This window comes from Mirounga leonina, unplaced genomic scaffold, assembly GCF_011800145.1.
Source record: "Mirounga leonina isolate KUSES-001 unplaced genomic scaffold, KU_Mleo_1.0 Mir_180, whole genome shotgun sequence".
Lineage (NCBI taxonomy): Eukaryota > Metazoa > Chordata > Mammalia > Carnivora > Phocidae > Mirounga > Mirounga leonina.
Window position 1 is genome coordinate 17,065,202 of NW_023270469.1, and position 15,910 is coordinate 17,081,111.

Genomic DNA, 15,910 nt, shown 5'->3' on the forward strand with positions numbered 1-15,910 from the left:
CTCTCTCTCTCTCTCTCTCTTCCTCTCTCCTCTCTCTCTCTCTCTCTCTCTCTCTCTTCCTAAGCCAGGGTTTGCCTTCTCTCTGACAAAGAACTAGGAGAGTAACCTCTGAATACACAAATGTTAGTGAAACCACTATTCATCATGTTATCAGGAAGAGCCTTCTGTCATCAGAGTCCATCACTGGACTCAAAGAAGGAATTCAAAATCATTCCTGGGGGGCGGGCGGCTGGGTTTAGCTCAGAACCTGACCCAGCCATCATTTAGTAATTAATCCCAAACTCTTCCCCCCTAAGGATGTTTCCAGGGTTTGCTTATTTTTGAAGACAGGACCTGGTGTTAAGACTTGTTTATCATCTTGAAAGAATGAATTCTAAAGCCTACTACTTATCTCCTACTAGATAGAGTACAGATTTTTTTTAAGATTTTATTTATTTATTTGACAGAGAGAGACACAGTAAGAGAGGGAACGCAAGCAGGGGGAGTGGGAGAGGGAGAAGCAGGCTTCTCGCGGAGCAGGAAGCCCGATGTGGGGCTTGATCCCAGCACCCTGGGATCATGACCTGAGCCGAAGGCAGATGCTTAACAACTGAGCCACCCAGACGCCCCTAGGTTGGTTTTTTTTCACCTAAAATGAGTGATTAGAAGGAAGAAAAGCTATGCTCTAGGAAATACCTTTTAATATTAAAAAGCAAGGGAGAAAGTTTCAATATAAAATGCTGGCACATTTTTTTAAAAAAGATTTTATTTAAGTAGGTTCCACACCCAGTGCGGAGCCCAGCGTGGGACTTAAACTCATGACCCTTAGATCAACACCTGAGCTGAGATCAGGAGTCAGAAGTTTAACTGATGGAGCCACCCAGGCACCCCTGAAAAATAAAATCTTCAGGGATGCCTGGCTGGCTCCGTCGGTTAAGCCTCCAACTCTTGGTTTCCGCTCAGGTCATGATCTCAGGGTTGTGGGATTGAGCCCTGTATCAGGCTCCACACTCAGCGGGGAGTCTACTTGAGAGTCTCTTCCTCTCCCTCTGCCCCTCCCCTGCTCTGTTGAGTGCAGTGTCTCATTCATACATGAATGAATGAATGAATAAATAAATAAATAAATGATTTTATTTCTCAGTAATCTCTGTACTCATTGTGGGGCTTGAACTCACAACCCCAAGATCAAGAGTCACATAAATTGCTGTCACATTTAGTCACTGTAAACCCATGTGCAAAGTTCTCAAGTACTTCACAGTTCTTCTAAGAAGTCAGCTTTTTGTAAACAATATAGAAGACTGTAGTAGTAGTTATCTAAATAAATCTAGAACTATGGTCAGTCCCAGAACACTCATCCTTTTTTTAAGATCATCAACTTTTTTCTACAGCCAATTCTCATTATTCACGGTGGTTATGTTCTATAAAGTTGCCATCAACACTGAATTAGTTGGATACTGAACCATTGCTCCCAGGGTAAATATAGGTTTAGGTTTCTGAGAGCCCCTGGTCACTCTAGATCACTTACTTTTTAAATCTTTTTTTTTTTTTCTCTCTCTCTTCTTCACATTCGATCATCTCTATTGCTCTACCTGCTTTTAATTCCATTCAGTGATTAAAAAAAAAAATCTCATGGAACACTACATCAAAAACTAATGATGTAATGTATGGTGATTAACATAACATAATAAAATAAAATTAAAAAGAAAATCTCAGGGGCGCCTGGTGGCTCAGATGGTTAAGCCTCTGCCTTTGGCTCGGGTTGTGAGTCCCGCGTCCGGCTCCCTGCTCAGTGGAGAGCCTGCTTCTCCCTCTCCCTCTGCACCTCCCCCTGCTCATGCTCTCTCTCTCTCTCTCTGTATCTCTCTGTCTCAAATGAATAACTAAAAAACATCTAAAAAGAAACATTTAAAAAAATTAAAAGAAAATCTCAGGTATTGTAGTTTTCAGTTCTAGAACTTCCATTTGGCTCTCTTTTTTAAATCATTTCTATTTCTTTGCTGAGATTTCTTTTTTTTAATTTTTAGAATTATTATTTTATTTAAATTCAATTAGTTAACATATAGTGTATTATTAGTTTCAAAGGTAGAGTCCAGTGATTCATCAGTCTTACATAATATTTGTTGAGATTTCTATCTTTTTATTAATTGTAGGCATTTTTCTCTTCTACTTCATTGAGGATAATTATAAAGCTGCTTTAAAATCCCAACATCAGGATTATCTTAGGGTTGGCCTCAGTTGATTTTCTTTTCTATTGAGAATATTTCCATTTTCCTGGTTTTCATATATTGAGTTATTTTGGACTATATCCTGGACATTATGAATGTTAAATTAAGAAGACCCTAGATTTTGTTCTTCTCCAATTAGTGGTTTCTGCTGCTTCTTTTTTTTAAAGTGGGCACTTATCTTGCTTGGTTCAGGGGTCAGTTCTACATGTAGGCAGACAGAATTTGGGACGCCTTTCTCTGAATCTACCCATTCCAGGATTTCCCTTCTCTGTCCTGGAGCTGTGGTTTTCCGGATTCAGTGTTCTGGTTCCCCTAGAAAGACTGTGGTATCTCTACCATTGGCCCTCCTGCATTGCATTCGCTCCCAAATAGACTTGTCCCTAAGTTAAAAGCCAAGAAAATGGAAACTGACTCTGTCCAATGCCTCTCCTCTGAGCACAGACTCCAGTTGAGCACTCTCCAGTGTCTCAAGGTAGCTGCTTACTATATTATGTCCAGAATTTATAGTTGTTATCTGAAGGAGGGCCTGAGGCTATTACTCAGCCATTACTGCCCCAGTTATTCATTATTGTCTTTGGAATGAATTTATGAAAATGGATGTTCTAAACATCTACAATACTTAAACAAGTCACTTTGCAAAGACCTGGGAAGTTAGTTGCAAAGACCTGGATAGTTAGGCACAATTTTTTTCATTCTGTTGCTCAGTTTACCCTCTCCATGTTGAGGAGGGCTGTTCTTAACTCTGAGGCCAACAGAAGGCACAGGTCTAAACATACCTCCTCCCCTGGGTACTCCTAGTAAATTTAATTTTCAGTATGGGTAAGGTAGAATGGGTTAAAAGGGAGTTCCTTCTGGCTTCTCCTGGGCTTCAGGCTATAATGGGAATAAATTAACAGTTAACAGATATGGTCATAAGGCCAAAACAAGGGCAAGCAGAGAAAATAAGTTTTTCATTAAGAAAGTGAATGCAGTATCTCCCTCCAGTGTGGATATTGTGTTGATTGCACAAGATTCTGGCTACTTTCAAATGAGTGGGGGTTGTGACGTCTTCCCTTTTTGATCCTAATCTATCTCCTGATCTTCTGAACCCCTACCTCTTACTGGACTTTCTGCCTCCTTTCCAAGCTGCTGGAACCACAGAGGTCCTTGGCAGGCACATCTACCAGCAAGAGAAAATTCACTGAAACCTGGCATTATCTTTTGGCACTCTGTAACTTCAGAAATAGTGATTAGAAGAGAAACAAACACATACACACACACACACACACACCATTTCATCAACAAAGTGGCATTTTCATTTCAGCTGTTCCTGGGGGCAAAACAGCAGAAAAGATAAATCTTAGACTGAAAGCTTTGTGATGATCTCCGTTTCTCATTAAAGTGCCGCTGATTATAATCACACCTACGATTACAAGATTTAACACACCTGGCCTTAAGGATGCACCAGGAAGAGGAATCATACATTCATCCCATCCCATTTCCTTTTCTTTATTCACTAAGTAAACACAATTTATAAATTTCAGTGAGTGCAAAATAGAGCTGCTTTGGAGAACCGGAGAGCGATTTTCCGTTCACATGGTTTTTTGAAAGTGACAATAATCTTCCATGGCCACAAATTATTTTAATACTGGTAAGACCAGGGGGCGCCTGGGTGGCTCAGTTGGTTGGGCAGCTGCCTTCGGCTCAGGTCATGATCCTGGAGTCCCGGGATCGAGTCCCGCATCGGACTCCCTGCTCAGCGGGGAGTCTGCTTCTCCCTCTGACCCTCCTCCCACTCATGCTCTCTGTCTCTCATTCTCTCTCTCGCAAATAGATGAAATCTTTAAAAAAAAAAAAAAAAAAAAAAAAATACTGGTAAGACCAGGAGTGTTGCTTTCACTGGCTACACACAGATGTGAGAACTCTGGATAGAGTTTCTATTTCTTCTCTCACTTTACTAACCAGATATTTTGCTGTGTGCGTGCACACACACACACACTCTTACTCTCTCATTCATTAAGGGTGTGTGCACTTATAGAGTTTTTTTTTTGCCACTTTTGTCAAAATTCATTTTTATTAATAGAAAATAAACATTTATTACAGCTTCAGTTGTTATACCTGAAGTTGCTAATAAAAAAAAGAATTTAAAATATTCACTTAATTGGGGTGCCTGGGTGACTCAGTTGGTTAAGGGTCTGCCTTCGGCTCAGGTCATGATCCCAGGGTCTGGGACTGAACCCTACATTGTTGGGCTCCCTGCTTATCAGGAAGCCTGCTTCTCCCTCTCCCTCTGCGCCTGCCACTCCCCCTGCTTATGCATGCACTTGCGTGCTTTGTCAAATAAATAAATAAAATCTTTTTTAAAAAATCACTTAATCATCCTCTTTTAAGACAATTGAAACTGTGGCTTAAGAAGAAAAATAATTCAACAGGGCTCCTGTGTAGCCCAGTTGGTTAAGTGTCCAACTCTTGATCTCAGCTCAGGTCTTGATCTCAGCATCATGAGTTCAAACCCTGCACTGGGCTCCACACTGGGCATGGAGCCTACTTAAAAAAAAAAAAAAAAAAAAAGGCAAGAAAAAGAAATATTCAGCATCATTTGCTCATAGGTCTTTCAGTATTTGTTCGTTAAGTTTCTGGAACTTTCCTAACTGTAAAGTACAGGGATTACTGAACTATATGAGGAAGCCTCTCTGGGACAACCAATGAGAAATTAAGCAATTGTCATAAAAGGAATCAATGTAGATTTAGCATGGTAATTTGGACTATACAACGATCCCCTCCCCTCCAGCTCAGGAAGGACGTGCTTCTAAGCACTGAGGTATGAAGAGTCAGACTGTTATTTGCTGTTAGAATTAGCTAATAACAGTTAATCTCTGGCACAGATGCTACTGGTCCTTAATATCCTGTGATTTTAGGAAATTCTGTAAATAGTTTGGATTTAATCCAATTTATTCAGAAATTAAACATGTTTAAAAGGTTTACTACTCTGCCAGAGTATCTGCTGGTTTAGTATCCTTAGAAAATATATATAATACATGTAGATAAATCATAGTCTTAAAGTATACTTAGAATACTGCATTATTCAACCCAAAGCCTATTTTAACAAAATGTCCATTATTAAAAGCAGCTGATAAAACAAAATCCAAAGTTATGACAAGGGAGACTCACTGGCACTTGGAGCTGTGTTGCTTAGAGAACTTTAAACAGCACATGCCCTTAAAGCCATTCAAGGACGTGTCAGGAGACACCCTCTCCTCAGTTTTTACTATAGGATTCCAGCCAAGGATGGGACAGAAATTAGTACTTCTAAATATTTCAGCAGAGTCCATAGAAGTGTTAAAAAGACTTTTAAGAATGTCTGTCTGTCTGTCTGTATCTGTGAGAAGTAGTGCACATCAGAGGCACAAAGACAGAGGCAAGTCCATACACTCACTCAGATGTGAGAAGAATGGGAGGTCGACTGTTAGGTCACCCTTAGCTAGAGTTTCTGCGGGCTTTTAACTACATGCCGACTCCCATGTGAGTCAGGTGGACTTTGGTGAGAGAATAGTGTTTGGTGGCCAGGACCTCTTTGGGGCATTTATTCCTAAGTGGAATACACAACATAAGGGAGTAGGGGAGGTAACAGAGGGAAGTTACTCTTTCCAGCTCAGAAGGAGTTGATGAAGCCCATATATGTATTCAGGAAGCCCATGGGATCCTCTAGCGGTGGATAGTGGCTAATGTGGCCATCCAGAATCGGACTCTTTTCCTATACAGCTCCAAAAACTCTGGATTGAGATTCATGGGATCCAATGGCCCATAGATAAAATGAATGGGAACAGTTACAGAAGCAAGAGCTCCCACCCAGCATCTTCTAACCTTCTTTCTCTGGTTGATATAGTGTAAGGGACTGAGGGTAACTGACTTCTGTCATTGTTCAGTATCCCTGCCCACATGTCTCACAGCTTACTCTCAGAATATTGGGTCTATAGCCCAAAGACTGGGGTGAGACCTCGGGAGAATACAAAGAAGTTCATCAATCGTGTAAGGATGGATGACAGCATGCCTCCATTTTTGAGAAGCTTTTGGAGAAGGAGAGGACAGTGAGTCTCAGGAAATATACCTGCACTTGACAGCCAGAGACTCTTCATGGTAAGCTGACCAGATCAGTTCTGCTCGAACCTACAGAGCACCTCCTGAGCAATGATATCTCTGTAATCATGAACAAAAGGTTCATCCTGTGGTTCTGGAGCCCCAGATGCTGCAAAAGTGCCTCCACAGTGCTGGCCTGCTCAAATACGGAAAAGTGACGTGGTCTTGGTTTGTCAGTGAAGCCAAAGTCCAGGAAATCAAGGGCAATCACTCAATAAAACCTCAGGGTCAGAGCTTCCCAAATCTTGTACCAATCACAGCTGGAAGTTGGAAACCCACGTAAGAGCACATCTCAGGACTTCCAACCAGAAGATGTGCAGTCACTTGTAGGTGAGAAATTTGCCTGACGACATGCATGAGTGAGGAGCAGGAGACAGATGGGAGAGGGGGGTGGGTGTGGAATACGCAGACAGGCTGCAAGCAGGGGCACAGCAAGTAGCCCCACTGGAACCCACTACTCCCTCATCCTGTGGAGGAGATCGTGGTGCACCACAGCTGCGTTTTATCCCGGCAGAGCTGTGTGGAGCCCCCAGCGCCACGGCGCCCGCAGCAGCGCAGGGCCAGCCGTCAGCCGGGCACAGCCTACGTTCGCCTGCGCGGGCAGTGCCGGCCACAGCAGTGGGAAGCCCCGGGATATGCTGGTGGCCGCAGCCCACTCATAGAGCTTTACAGCTTTATTTTAATAGTGTTAGAACTCAGAGTTTTAACTAAAATTTTATTTCGAAATAATTTTAGATTTACAGACAAGTTGCAAAGACAGCACAGAGAATTCCTGTATACCCCTCACCCAGTTTCCCCTATTGTTAACAACTTACATAACCATGGTGTATTAAAGATTTTATTTATTTATTTGAGAGAGAGAGAGAATGAGGGAGAGCACATGAGAGGGGGGAGGGCCAGAGGGAGAAGCAGACTCCCTGCTGAGCAGGGAGCCCGATGCGGGACTCGATCCCGGGACTCCAGGATCATGACCTGAGCCGAAGGCAGTTGCTTAACCAACTGAGCCACCCAGGCGCCCTTTTTTTTTTTTAAGTAGACTCCACACCGTGTGGAGCCCAACGCGGGGCCTAACTCATGACCCTGAGATCCAGACCCTGAGATCCAGACCTGAGCTGAGATCAAGAGTCAGAGGCTTAACTGACAGAGCCACCCAGGCGCCCCAAGAGTTTTGTAGATCTTGAGGATGGATGAAAAACACTTTCTTAATTCCCTCTTGTAGAGCAGATTCTCATCAAGGGCAGTGTGTACCCGACAGCAATTTATTTAATTAATCTGCATTATTGAGTTGTGATCTGTGTGTCCTCACCACCATCAAGGTCCTAGATAATAACTAGGGGATAACTAATGAGTCCGTGCTTGTATAAAAATGGTGTCAAACACGTGATATGGCAAAATTCTATCATGAGTAAAGCCTGTAGGTCTGACAAAACAAACATTCTTCTAATGGCTTCACTGACAGTTAAATACTGATGTGCCAGCCGTAGATGAGCCTTGTGGATATCAGGAAGTACATTATTAATATAAACTCTCCTATAAACTCAACTGGGAATGAGTTTCCATTAAAATCAAGAGGAAAATTAATTTCGAGGTCACTCATTCTTAGCACACATATGGATATATATTTTTTTCTTCCCATATGGGCCATACACTGGGGAGAAATCCAGCCAGACCCATTTGGAGGAGGAAAAAAGTTCAATTTATGCAGCAACTAAAATCTCCTGGATTGAATTCACAGCTAGAAAGGAAACATTTTAAATGAGGTCCTTCAGGAATTCGGTTTCAACAACGAAATGAGTCAGGAAGACAAGTCACTAGAGTTCAGGCCACAGAGGCAGAGGCAGGCTTAGTGTGGTCCACTTAGCTCACCTGGAACCTGCCCCTCTGAGAAGAATGCCAGGACTCAGAGTCACAACCCATAAACCTGTGCTCTGGTTTTCCTGCAGCAGTTAATGTGCAGTTTGCCTACTGCTACAGAGGAAATAGGGACTCTTACTAAAGATGCAAACAGTATTCCTGCTACAAAATAAAATCTCTGCTGATGGATTCATCTCCATGCATCCACCCAGGGAAAAGATCTGAGGCTGCCTTGGTGAAAGGAAGACTGATAAACAGATAAAACCCAGACATGTAGGGAGGCTGCAAATGGCAAGGAACCGACTTACCTCAGTGGCTTTCTGGCTGAGGCCCCGAAGGAGCAGTACAATCACGTGGATGGCAGCTCTGCGCACTTGAACTTCACGGTCTGTTTTAGCCACAGCAATCAGGCAAGCTGTTACCTAGGAGGATGAGAGAAAAAGTCAATAAAAATCAGGATTGCACAATTACATAAAGCTTGTCAACTGCATTCCACTTTCTACACGTTCATCACGAAAAATCTGGCTTAGAGAGGGGTGGATAGTTTCCTCGTTCTCAGTAAAGACGGAGCGATCTAGTGGTGGAGAACTTGATTTAGTTTGGCTTTTCTGGAAAAGGGCAAAATCTGGTTTGGAATTTAGGAGGAAGATTAGGGAGTTGGGAAGGATACGCATATATAATAAAGGTATGGTCAAATTCAAATATTTCCTCAAAAATGGGAAGACATGTTACTTGTCCCCCTTTGAGGAGACTAAATCAAAGAAAGGAAAGATGGCCCAAAACACAAGTGACTTTTAGGGAGTGAGGACCATGAAGATGTAGCTGAGCAGGCTTCAGAGTTCAAGGCCCCGCATGAATATGAATGCACCACTGATGAAAGTTACAGCCCAGGGAGAGAGAAATACATAAATAGTCAAACTGATCTTCTTCGGCATGTTCAGATGTCCCAGTCCTGCAAATCTAGCATACCCCACCATGTCAGTCACCTGGGGCCAATTTCAGAGTCTCCCTGGGCGGCTTCATGTGTGGAATAGGTCTTTCAATGCTCATTTGCTTTAAAAGACAGCTCTATAACAGAAAAGACTAGAAATTACTAGCACAGCATGGTGCCAGATATATAGCTAATAATTATATGTCATAAAATAAGAACGTTGCTATACCCTGTTATCACCCTGCCCCCACCCCACTCCTGGTAAGTACAAAAATATTTTAAAACCTCAATAAAAAGATACCACTAAAAACAACGGCAAAAAAACGTTCTGAGGCATTCCGTAAGGCTTAAAAATTAAAAACAAAAATCTTCAAAGTGTGGCCAATGGCAGCAACAATATGAAGGTAAGTCTATATTATTCAACTGGTCTCTCATACTTTATTTCATTTACTGCGTGAGTGTATTTCTTGGCCAACCATGGAAGGATTTCTAACCATGATAAGAAAAAGCCAGAATGTGTGTTTGGAAACATGTATAAATACATATTATGTTTAAAGAATGGTTTTTAAAAAGGTTTAAAAAAAGAATACAGGCACAAACAGGGAAATAGGCTTGTGCAGAAATTTTAACTATGCAGGTTGTATTTTTCACAGCTTTCAAACAGTTGGGCATAGTTCAAAGTGTCTAATTAATCAGTGATGGCAGAGAGATTAGAAGAAGTAGCTTGTTCTTAAATATAATTGCATCTGTGATGTATTGGCACTTAATCAAGTTGTACATCTATTAGACAAACTTGCATCTTGCAAGTGAAGGGAAATCCCAGAAAAGCTCAACTCGTTGGGGGCTGTTTTTCAATAACATCCAGCGAGCTGTTTCTGCTTCTAACCTGGGACACCCTGACCCAAGGCCATCAGTGGCTTCCATGCCTCTGGCATTAACGGTAGAAGCAATTCAGTTCCAGGAGGAATTCCTTGGGCAACCTCCAAAAGGTAACAATATAATAGCTACCTCCGCTTGCAGGCTTAGTATTTACAAGGTAAGAGCTGAAATCAGAGAGACAAGTTAGAGCTAGGCCTGAGTCCTTCTTGACACATGGAAGTTGAGCTTATTCAGTCTGGTAACTAAAGCACGAAAACCAGTCTGGGGCCACATATTGTGCAGATACTCCCAAGCCTTTTGCCTGCCTCCCTCTGGGTTTAGTTTGGGGCCTAGATTTCCACAGTTGGTGGATTGAGGCTTCCTGGCCTAGAACCTTGCTGGTGTCCGGCTTTGCCACCTCTGCTCCCCCACTGTGCTAAGCAGGCCATGCTTGTGCCTCAGCTCTCAGTGGGTCTGGCTCTGGCTGTCAGGCACTAATTCCACCACTGGGATAGGCAGAAGAATCCTGGCTGGAAAAGGGCTTCCCCTGAAAGGCCAATGCTTGAATCCTTGTGCCACTTTGAAGGTATGACTGGGAGAGGAGCTGGTTATTACAAGCCTTGCTGAGATCAGCTGGAATGGCCTCCTGCTTGCTACAGGCTGTTAGTGATTTATGCACCAGATAGGACCCAGCCCATCTGCAATCAGCCATCCGGGATGATCAGGAAGAGGCCCGTAAACAGAGGAGTATGCACGAACCTTCCTCAACACCTGTCACAAGGACCAAATCCTATGAAACGTATGATGGTCAATTATGCAAAATGTTTTTATTTTATTTTTTTAAAGCTTTTTTTTTAAGATTTTATTTATTTATTTGAGAGAGAATATGAGATAGAGAGAGAGCATAAGACGAGAGAGGGTCAGAGGGAGAAGCAGACTCCCTGCTGAGCAGGGAGCCCTATGCGGGACTCGATCCCAGGACTCCAGGATCATGACCTGAGCCGAAGGCAGTCACTTAACCAATTGAGCCACCCAGGTGCCCCGCAAAATGTTTTTAAAGCATAAGAATTTTACTATGTTCTTGTAGATATCATCTTGAGACAAGAACAGCCTTCTGTTCAGGTCAAGCTCCCATCACCAACTCATAATGTTGCTTTCCTACAGGCCACTGGGGCAGACCCCTCATCAAAGCCTCAAAACAGGGAGGATACATGGCCACTCTCTTCCATCTACCCACTCTGAACAAGTCACTCCCACAGTTAGTCTCTCACACCTTCAACCCCAAGGACACACTTAACATTGCCTTCAACCTCTAAAAGGCTTGGCAAATAGATCGATGATGTAAGGTCTTTACTAATTTATGAACTGGTTTAATATTTCTATTTTGTTTCTAAGCCCTCCCAGAGGGCGAAACCCACCCTATGTTATCTTCATGTTGCCTGCTTTCAGGGTCAGTGTACCTATTCTAATAAACCACACTGTGGAAGGTTTTCTCTTCACTGGTTAAAACACTTAACTCATATCCACTTCTGAGAGCCATACAAAGAGGAAGATGATGATTATTCTGGAAATACTAAAAATCAGCTTAAGCAATTTAACACTTGATAGGAGCCAACAGAAATAAGGGAAAACATCACTCCCCAAAATAGTTGGCACATACCAAGCATAATCAGAACTATATAAAAAGATATAGGGGCACCACCTGAGTGGCTCAGTCGTTAAGTGTCTGCCTTCAGCTCAGGTCATGATCCCAGGGTCCTGGAATCGAGCCCCGCATCAGGTTCCCTGCTCAGCGGGAAGCCTGCTTCTCCCTCTCCCACTCCCCCTGCTTGCGTTCCCTCTCTCGCTGTGTCTCTCTCTGTCAAATAAATAAATAAAATCTTAAAAAAAAAAAAAAAAAGATAATACAAATGGCAAGATTACCACAAACCAACTTCGGGAAATTCCAGGAGAGAAGGTACCAGAGTTGAGGTATGTATCATGAAAGCATGACTTCAATTTTCCAACTGCATCTTCATCCCTTTTCCTTGAGCTTGCTTTATTAAAATTTCAGGTGGTCTGCTAACTTCGTGAAACTAAATCATCTGTCCTTCTATTTTGTAAACAAAGAAACCTTAAGAACAAAAGCAGTATAGTCTCGGGGTCCCTGGGTGGCTCAGATGGTTAAGCGTCTGCCTTCGGCTCAGGTCATGATCCCAGAGTCCTGGGATTGAGCCCCACGTCCGGCTCCTGGCTCAGCAGGGAGCCTGCTTCTCCCTCTCCCTCTGCCTCTCCCCCTGCTCATGCTCTATCTCGAATGAATAAAATCTTTAAAAGAAAAAAAAAGCAGTATAGTCTTCAATTCATACACGTTCAGCTCGCTCACTTAACCTGCCATGAAGGAGAACCCTGATGGCTACTTGAGCTTCCTCCGGGTTCCCCAGGACATTCACTAGAGTCCTCATCTCAGGGGTCCACTTATCCTCAAATTGTACTTAGCCAACTGTAGCCATCATGGCAAGACCGGTAATCAATTTGGATCAGTGGGGTTAGAGGTGATGGCTTTGCATCAGACCCCAAAGCTCAGGTTTATGGAATTCTGGGCACCACATTTAAAGTGGATTGTCCCATTGACTTCTCACCTGGGCACATCTTACTTGCTGTACTGAGGATGGGCCTCTTACTGTGGTTCCTTTAAATCATATTTACTTCCCACAGAGAGTGATAAAGATGAAAATGCTTATCAAGATTTGGTTTCAGTGGCGCCTGGGTGGCTCATTCGGTTAACTGTCTGTCTTTGGCTCAGGTCATGATCCCAGGGTCCTGGGATCGAGTTCTGCATCGGGCTCCCTGCTCAAGGGGGAGTCTGCTTCTCTCTCTACCCTTCCCCCCTGCTTGTGATCTCTCTCTCAAATAAATAAATTAAATCTTAAAAAAAAAAAGGATTTGGTTTCAAGCAACACAGCTCTTGTCAAGAAAAAGGAGAAATGGGGGAAATAATAATGCTCTTGAAACAGGTTAAATCTTGACATCAACAGAGAAGAAAAACCTGAATTTCCAGTACAGAGACTGATGGGTTGATCTTATCCTTTATATTCCTTCCCTACCAGCAAACACCATCACAGTACAGACAGGTCCCAAATGTGGACCACCCAAGAGGTAGACAGCTTTCTTCAGAGGCCCAAGAACTACAGCTATGACTGCCAGATCAGATCATGTTAGAAGAGACTATGGTGGTTAGTTTGTTCAATTTTTTATCAGAACAGATGACAGGGGGCACCCGGGTAGCTCAGCTGGTTAAGTCATCCGACTCTTGATTTTGGCTCAGGTCATGATCTCGGGGTCGTGGGACTGAGTGCAGTGTAGGGCTCCGAACTCAGTGGGGAGTCTCTCTCTCCCTCCCTGTCCCTCCCCTTGCTGCGCATGCACACACAAGCTCTCTCAAAAAGAAAAAATATAAGTTAGATCCTTTCATTCTTCTGCTTTGGCTTCCCAAATCACTCAAAATAAAAGCCAAAGTCCTTACAAGGCCCCACGTAGACTGCCACCACCTCTTTGACACACTGGCCTTGCTCTTTAGTAGCATGGCAAGCATGCACCCGCCTCAGGGCTTCTGTACTTGTTGCTCTCTAGAGGCACCTAGAATGCTCTCTCCCCAGGTATCTGCCTGGATCAGCCCCTTGCTTCCTTCCGGTCTTATCTCAAATGTCACTCATCAGTGAAGCTTTTCCTGTTCATCCAAGTTCACATATCATAACAAGGTCCCTTTGTGCCCCTTCCCTTATTAGATTTATTTCCTTAGCACTCAATCCATCTGACACAGGATCTATTTGTTTACTTCCTTGCTTGTTTGTTACTCACTTCTCCTTTCTAGAACATCAGCCACATAAGGAAAGGAACTATGTTCTTTTCACAGCTGGATCCCCACCATCTGATACAGAGCTTTGTTGTCCCATAACTGGCACAGAGTAAGTGCTCAATAAATATCTGTTGAATGTGTAAACAAAATAAATGAAGAACTACTTAAGAGCCATGCCCAATATTCCACTTTTTCCACGGGAATGGACAAGAGCAGTCTGACTACAGGAGGGCTCAATGGCTGAAATACCAAGGCTGTCAGGTGTCCAACCATGTTCAAACTTGTACTCCACCCAAGGCAGCTGGAGGGCACTGATGACATGGCAACGTGGGATGCTACATAAGAAGGAACATCTAAAAAGAAGAGACAGAAATTATGTGGGATGGAAACACCTGGCTTTTCAAATCAGAGGGAATATATTGCCTTCTGAAGTTTCATTGCCAAAAGCAATGGAGCTGCATGACCCTTCCTGTTAGTAGCTTTACTTATATGGCAATACTGTTCCTGTTTAAGGCACAAAAGCAACCTTTTTTTTTTTTTTTTTGGCACAAAAGCAACCTTATAAATGAATTGAAAACATTTATTGGGAGACAATACAGAGCATGGTTAAGAGGGTGGAATGCTGGAACCACCTGCCTACATTCAAATCTCAGCCCTCCACTTCCTATCTGTATGACCTTGGCAACTTATTTTATTTCTCTGTGCCTCAGTTTCCTTTGTGAGAACTGGATCCATTGACATATACAAGGTATTCAGAAAAGTATTAAGTGCTTGCTATTATTACTATTTTTAAAACATGTAAGAACCAGTCTTCCCAAATAAGCCTTACCCTCCTCTTCATTCAATATTAATCAACAGACAGGGAGCACACACTATATGCCAAGCACTGTGATAGGTGCTAGGGGATATGCATAGGTAAATAAAGACTGGTCCTGCCCTCGTTGGGCTCAGAGTTTGTTAGTAATCATAAACACGCCTAGGATTCATGTTTCAGGGAGTCCAGGTCTCAAGAAATGGGAAAGGGGCTGGCCAGGTGGATGCCCCCAGAGTAGCAGCTCCTCACATGGATGTGTAGGCAGAAACAAAAGGAAGGGCTCCCTTTCTGTGTTAGCACCCATGGTAAGCAAGCAGCCTACTACCTATTCACACTTCATTTCTGAAGGCTTAATAAGCAATCCCAGATTCTTGCTGTGAGCCAGGAAGCCGTAAAACTAACAAGACCCCTCATGATGTAGCCCCTGCCCGCCTCTCTTGCCTCAGCTCTGCCACCAACTAACCTCCCAACCCCCTCCCTTCACTCCAGCCTTTCGGATCTTCTAACAGTTCTTCAAACATGCCAGGCTGTCCCATAGCTCAGTGCCTTTGCCCAAGCTGTCCTCTCTGCGGAAACGCCTTCTTGGGCTACCCAATTTCCACTTGTTCTGAAGATTCAGGTCCAAGGGTCTCTTCCTCTAGCATATCTTCGTCAACACTCAAACCTGACTGAGGGGCTCCTAAAATGTGCTCCTACAGCACTTATCACAAAGGATGGCAACTGTAGTCATTGACGGCTGTGTCTTCTACTAGGTTACCCACGCCTAGAAGGCAAGGTGGTATCTTGTAGAGTTTTGTAACCTCGGCCCCTAACAAAGGGCTTGGCACGTTGCAGGTGTTGGGTAAATGTACGACTGGGAACATCTGAAGGGTGCTGGTTACCCCTGTTCACTCATTTCCTTGCTGCCAGGCATCAGCCTCCTTCAAATGACCAAAATGCTCCACAAAGAAAAATCTTAATTAAAAAAAAAAATCTTTACTCAAATGTCACCTTTTCAAATGAGGCTGACCTTGAATACCCTATTTAACATTGCAACCTCCCCTCCACCTGACACTATGATGCTGGTCACCCTATCCTCCTCTGCCTTTTCTTATTTTCCACATATACATTATCTCTAGATCCTGGTTAACAATCCTGCAGTGTAGGTATTTTAATCTCCCCCTTTCCTCTTAGTAATCTCTACCTTCCCCACCCCCGAGGGAGGGTTAGCTTGAACTAACGCCTGAGATCAAGAGTCACACACTCTACTGCTGAGCTCGCCAGACGCCCCTTTAATCCCATTTTGTAAGTCAGAA

At 43.3% G+C, this 15,910-nt stretch overlaps 1 protein-coding gene and 1 pseudogene across 1 annotated transcript in view; both read right to left on the reverse strand.

Annotated features, from left to right (window-relative positions):
• Window positions 1–15,910, reverse strand: part of TANGO6 (transport and golgi organization 6 homolog) — a 190,041-nt gene that overhangs the window by 31,130 nt on the left and 143,001 nt on the right. Inside the window, exon 17 of the mRNA XM_035024893.1 lies at window positions 8,483–8,596. Within this exon, the coding sequence (XP_034880784.1) occupies window positions 8,483–8,596 (114 nt within the window). The remainder of the gene's footprint in view (window positions 1–8,482; window positions 8,597–15,910) is intronic.
• On the reverse strand, window positions 4,798–6,807 carry LOC118023631 (annotated as a pseudogene).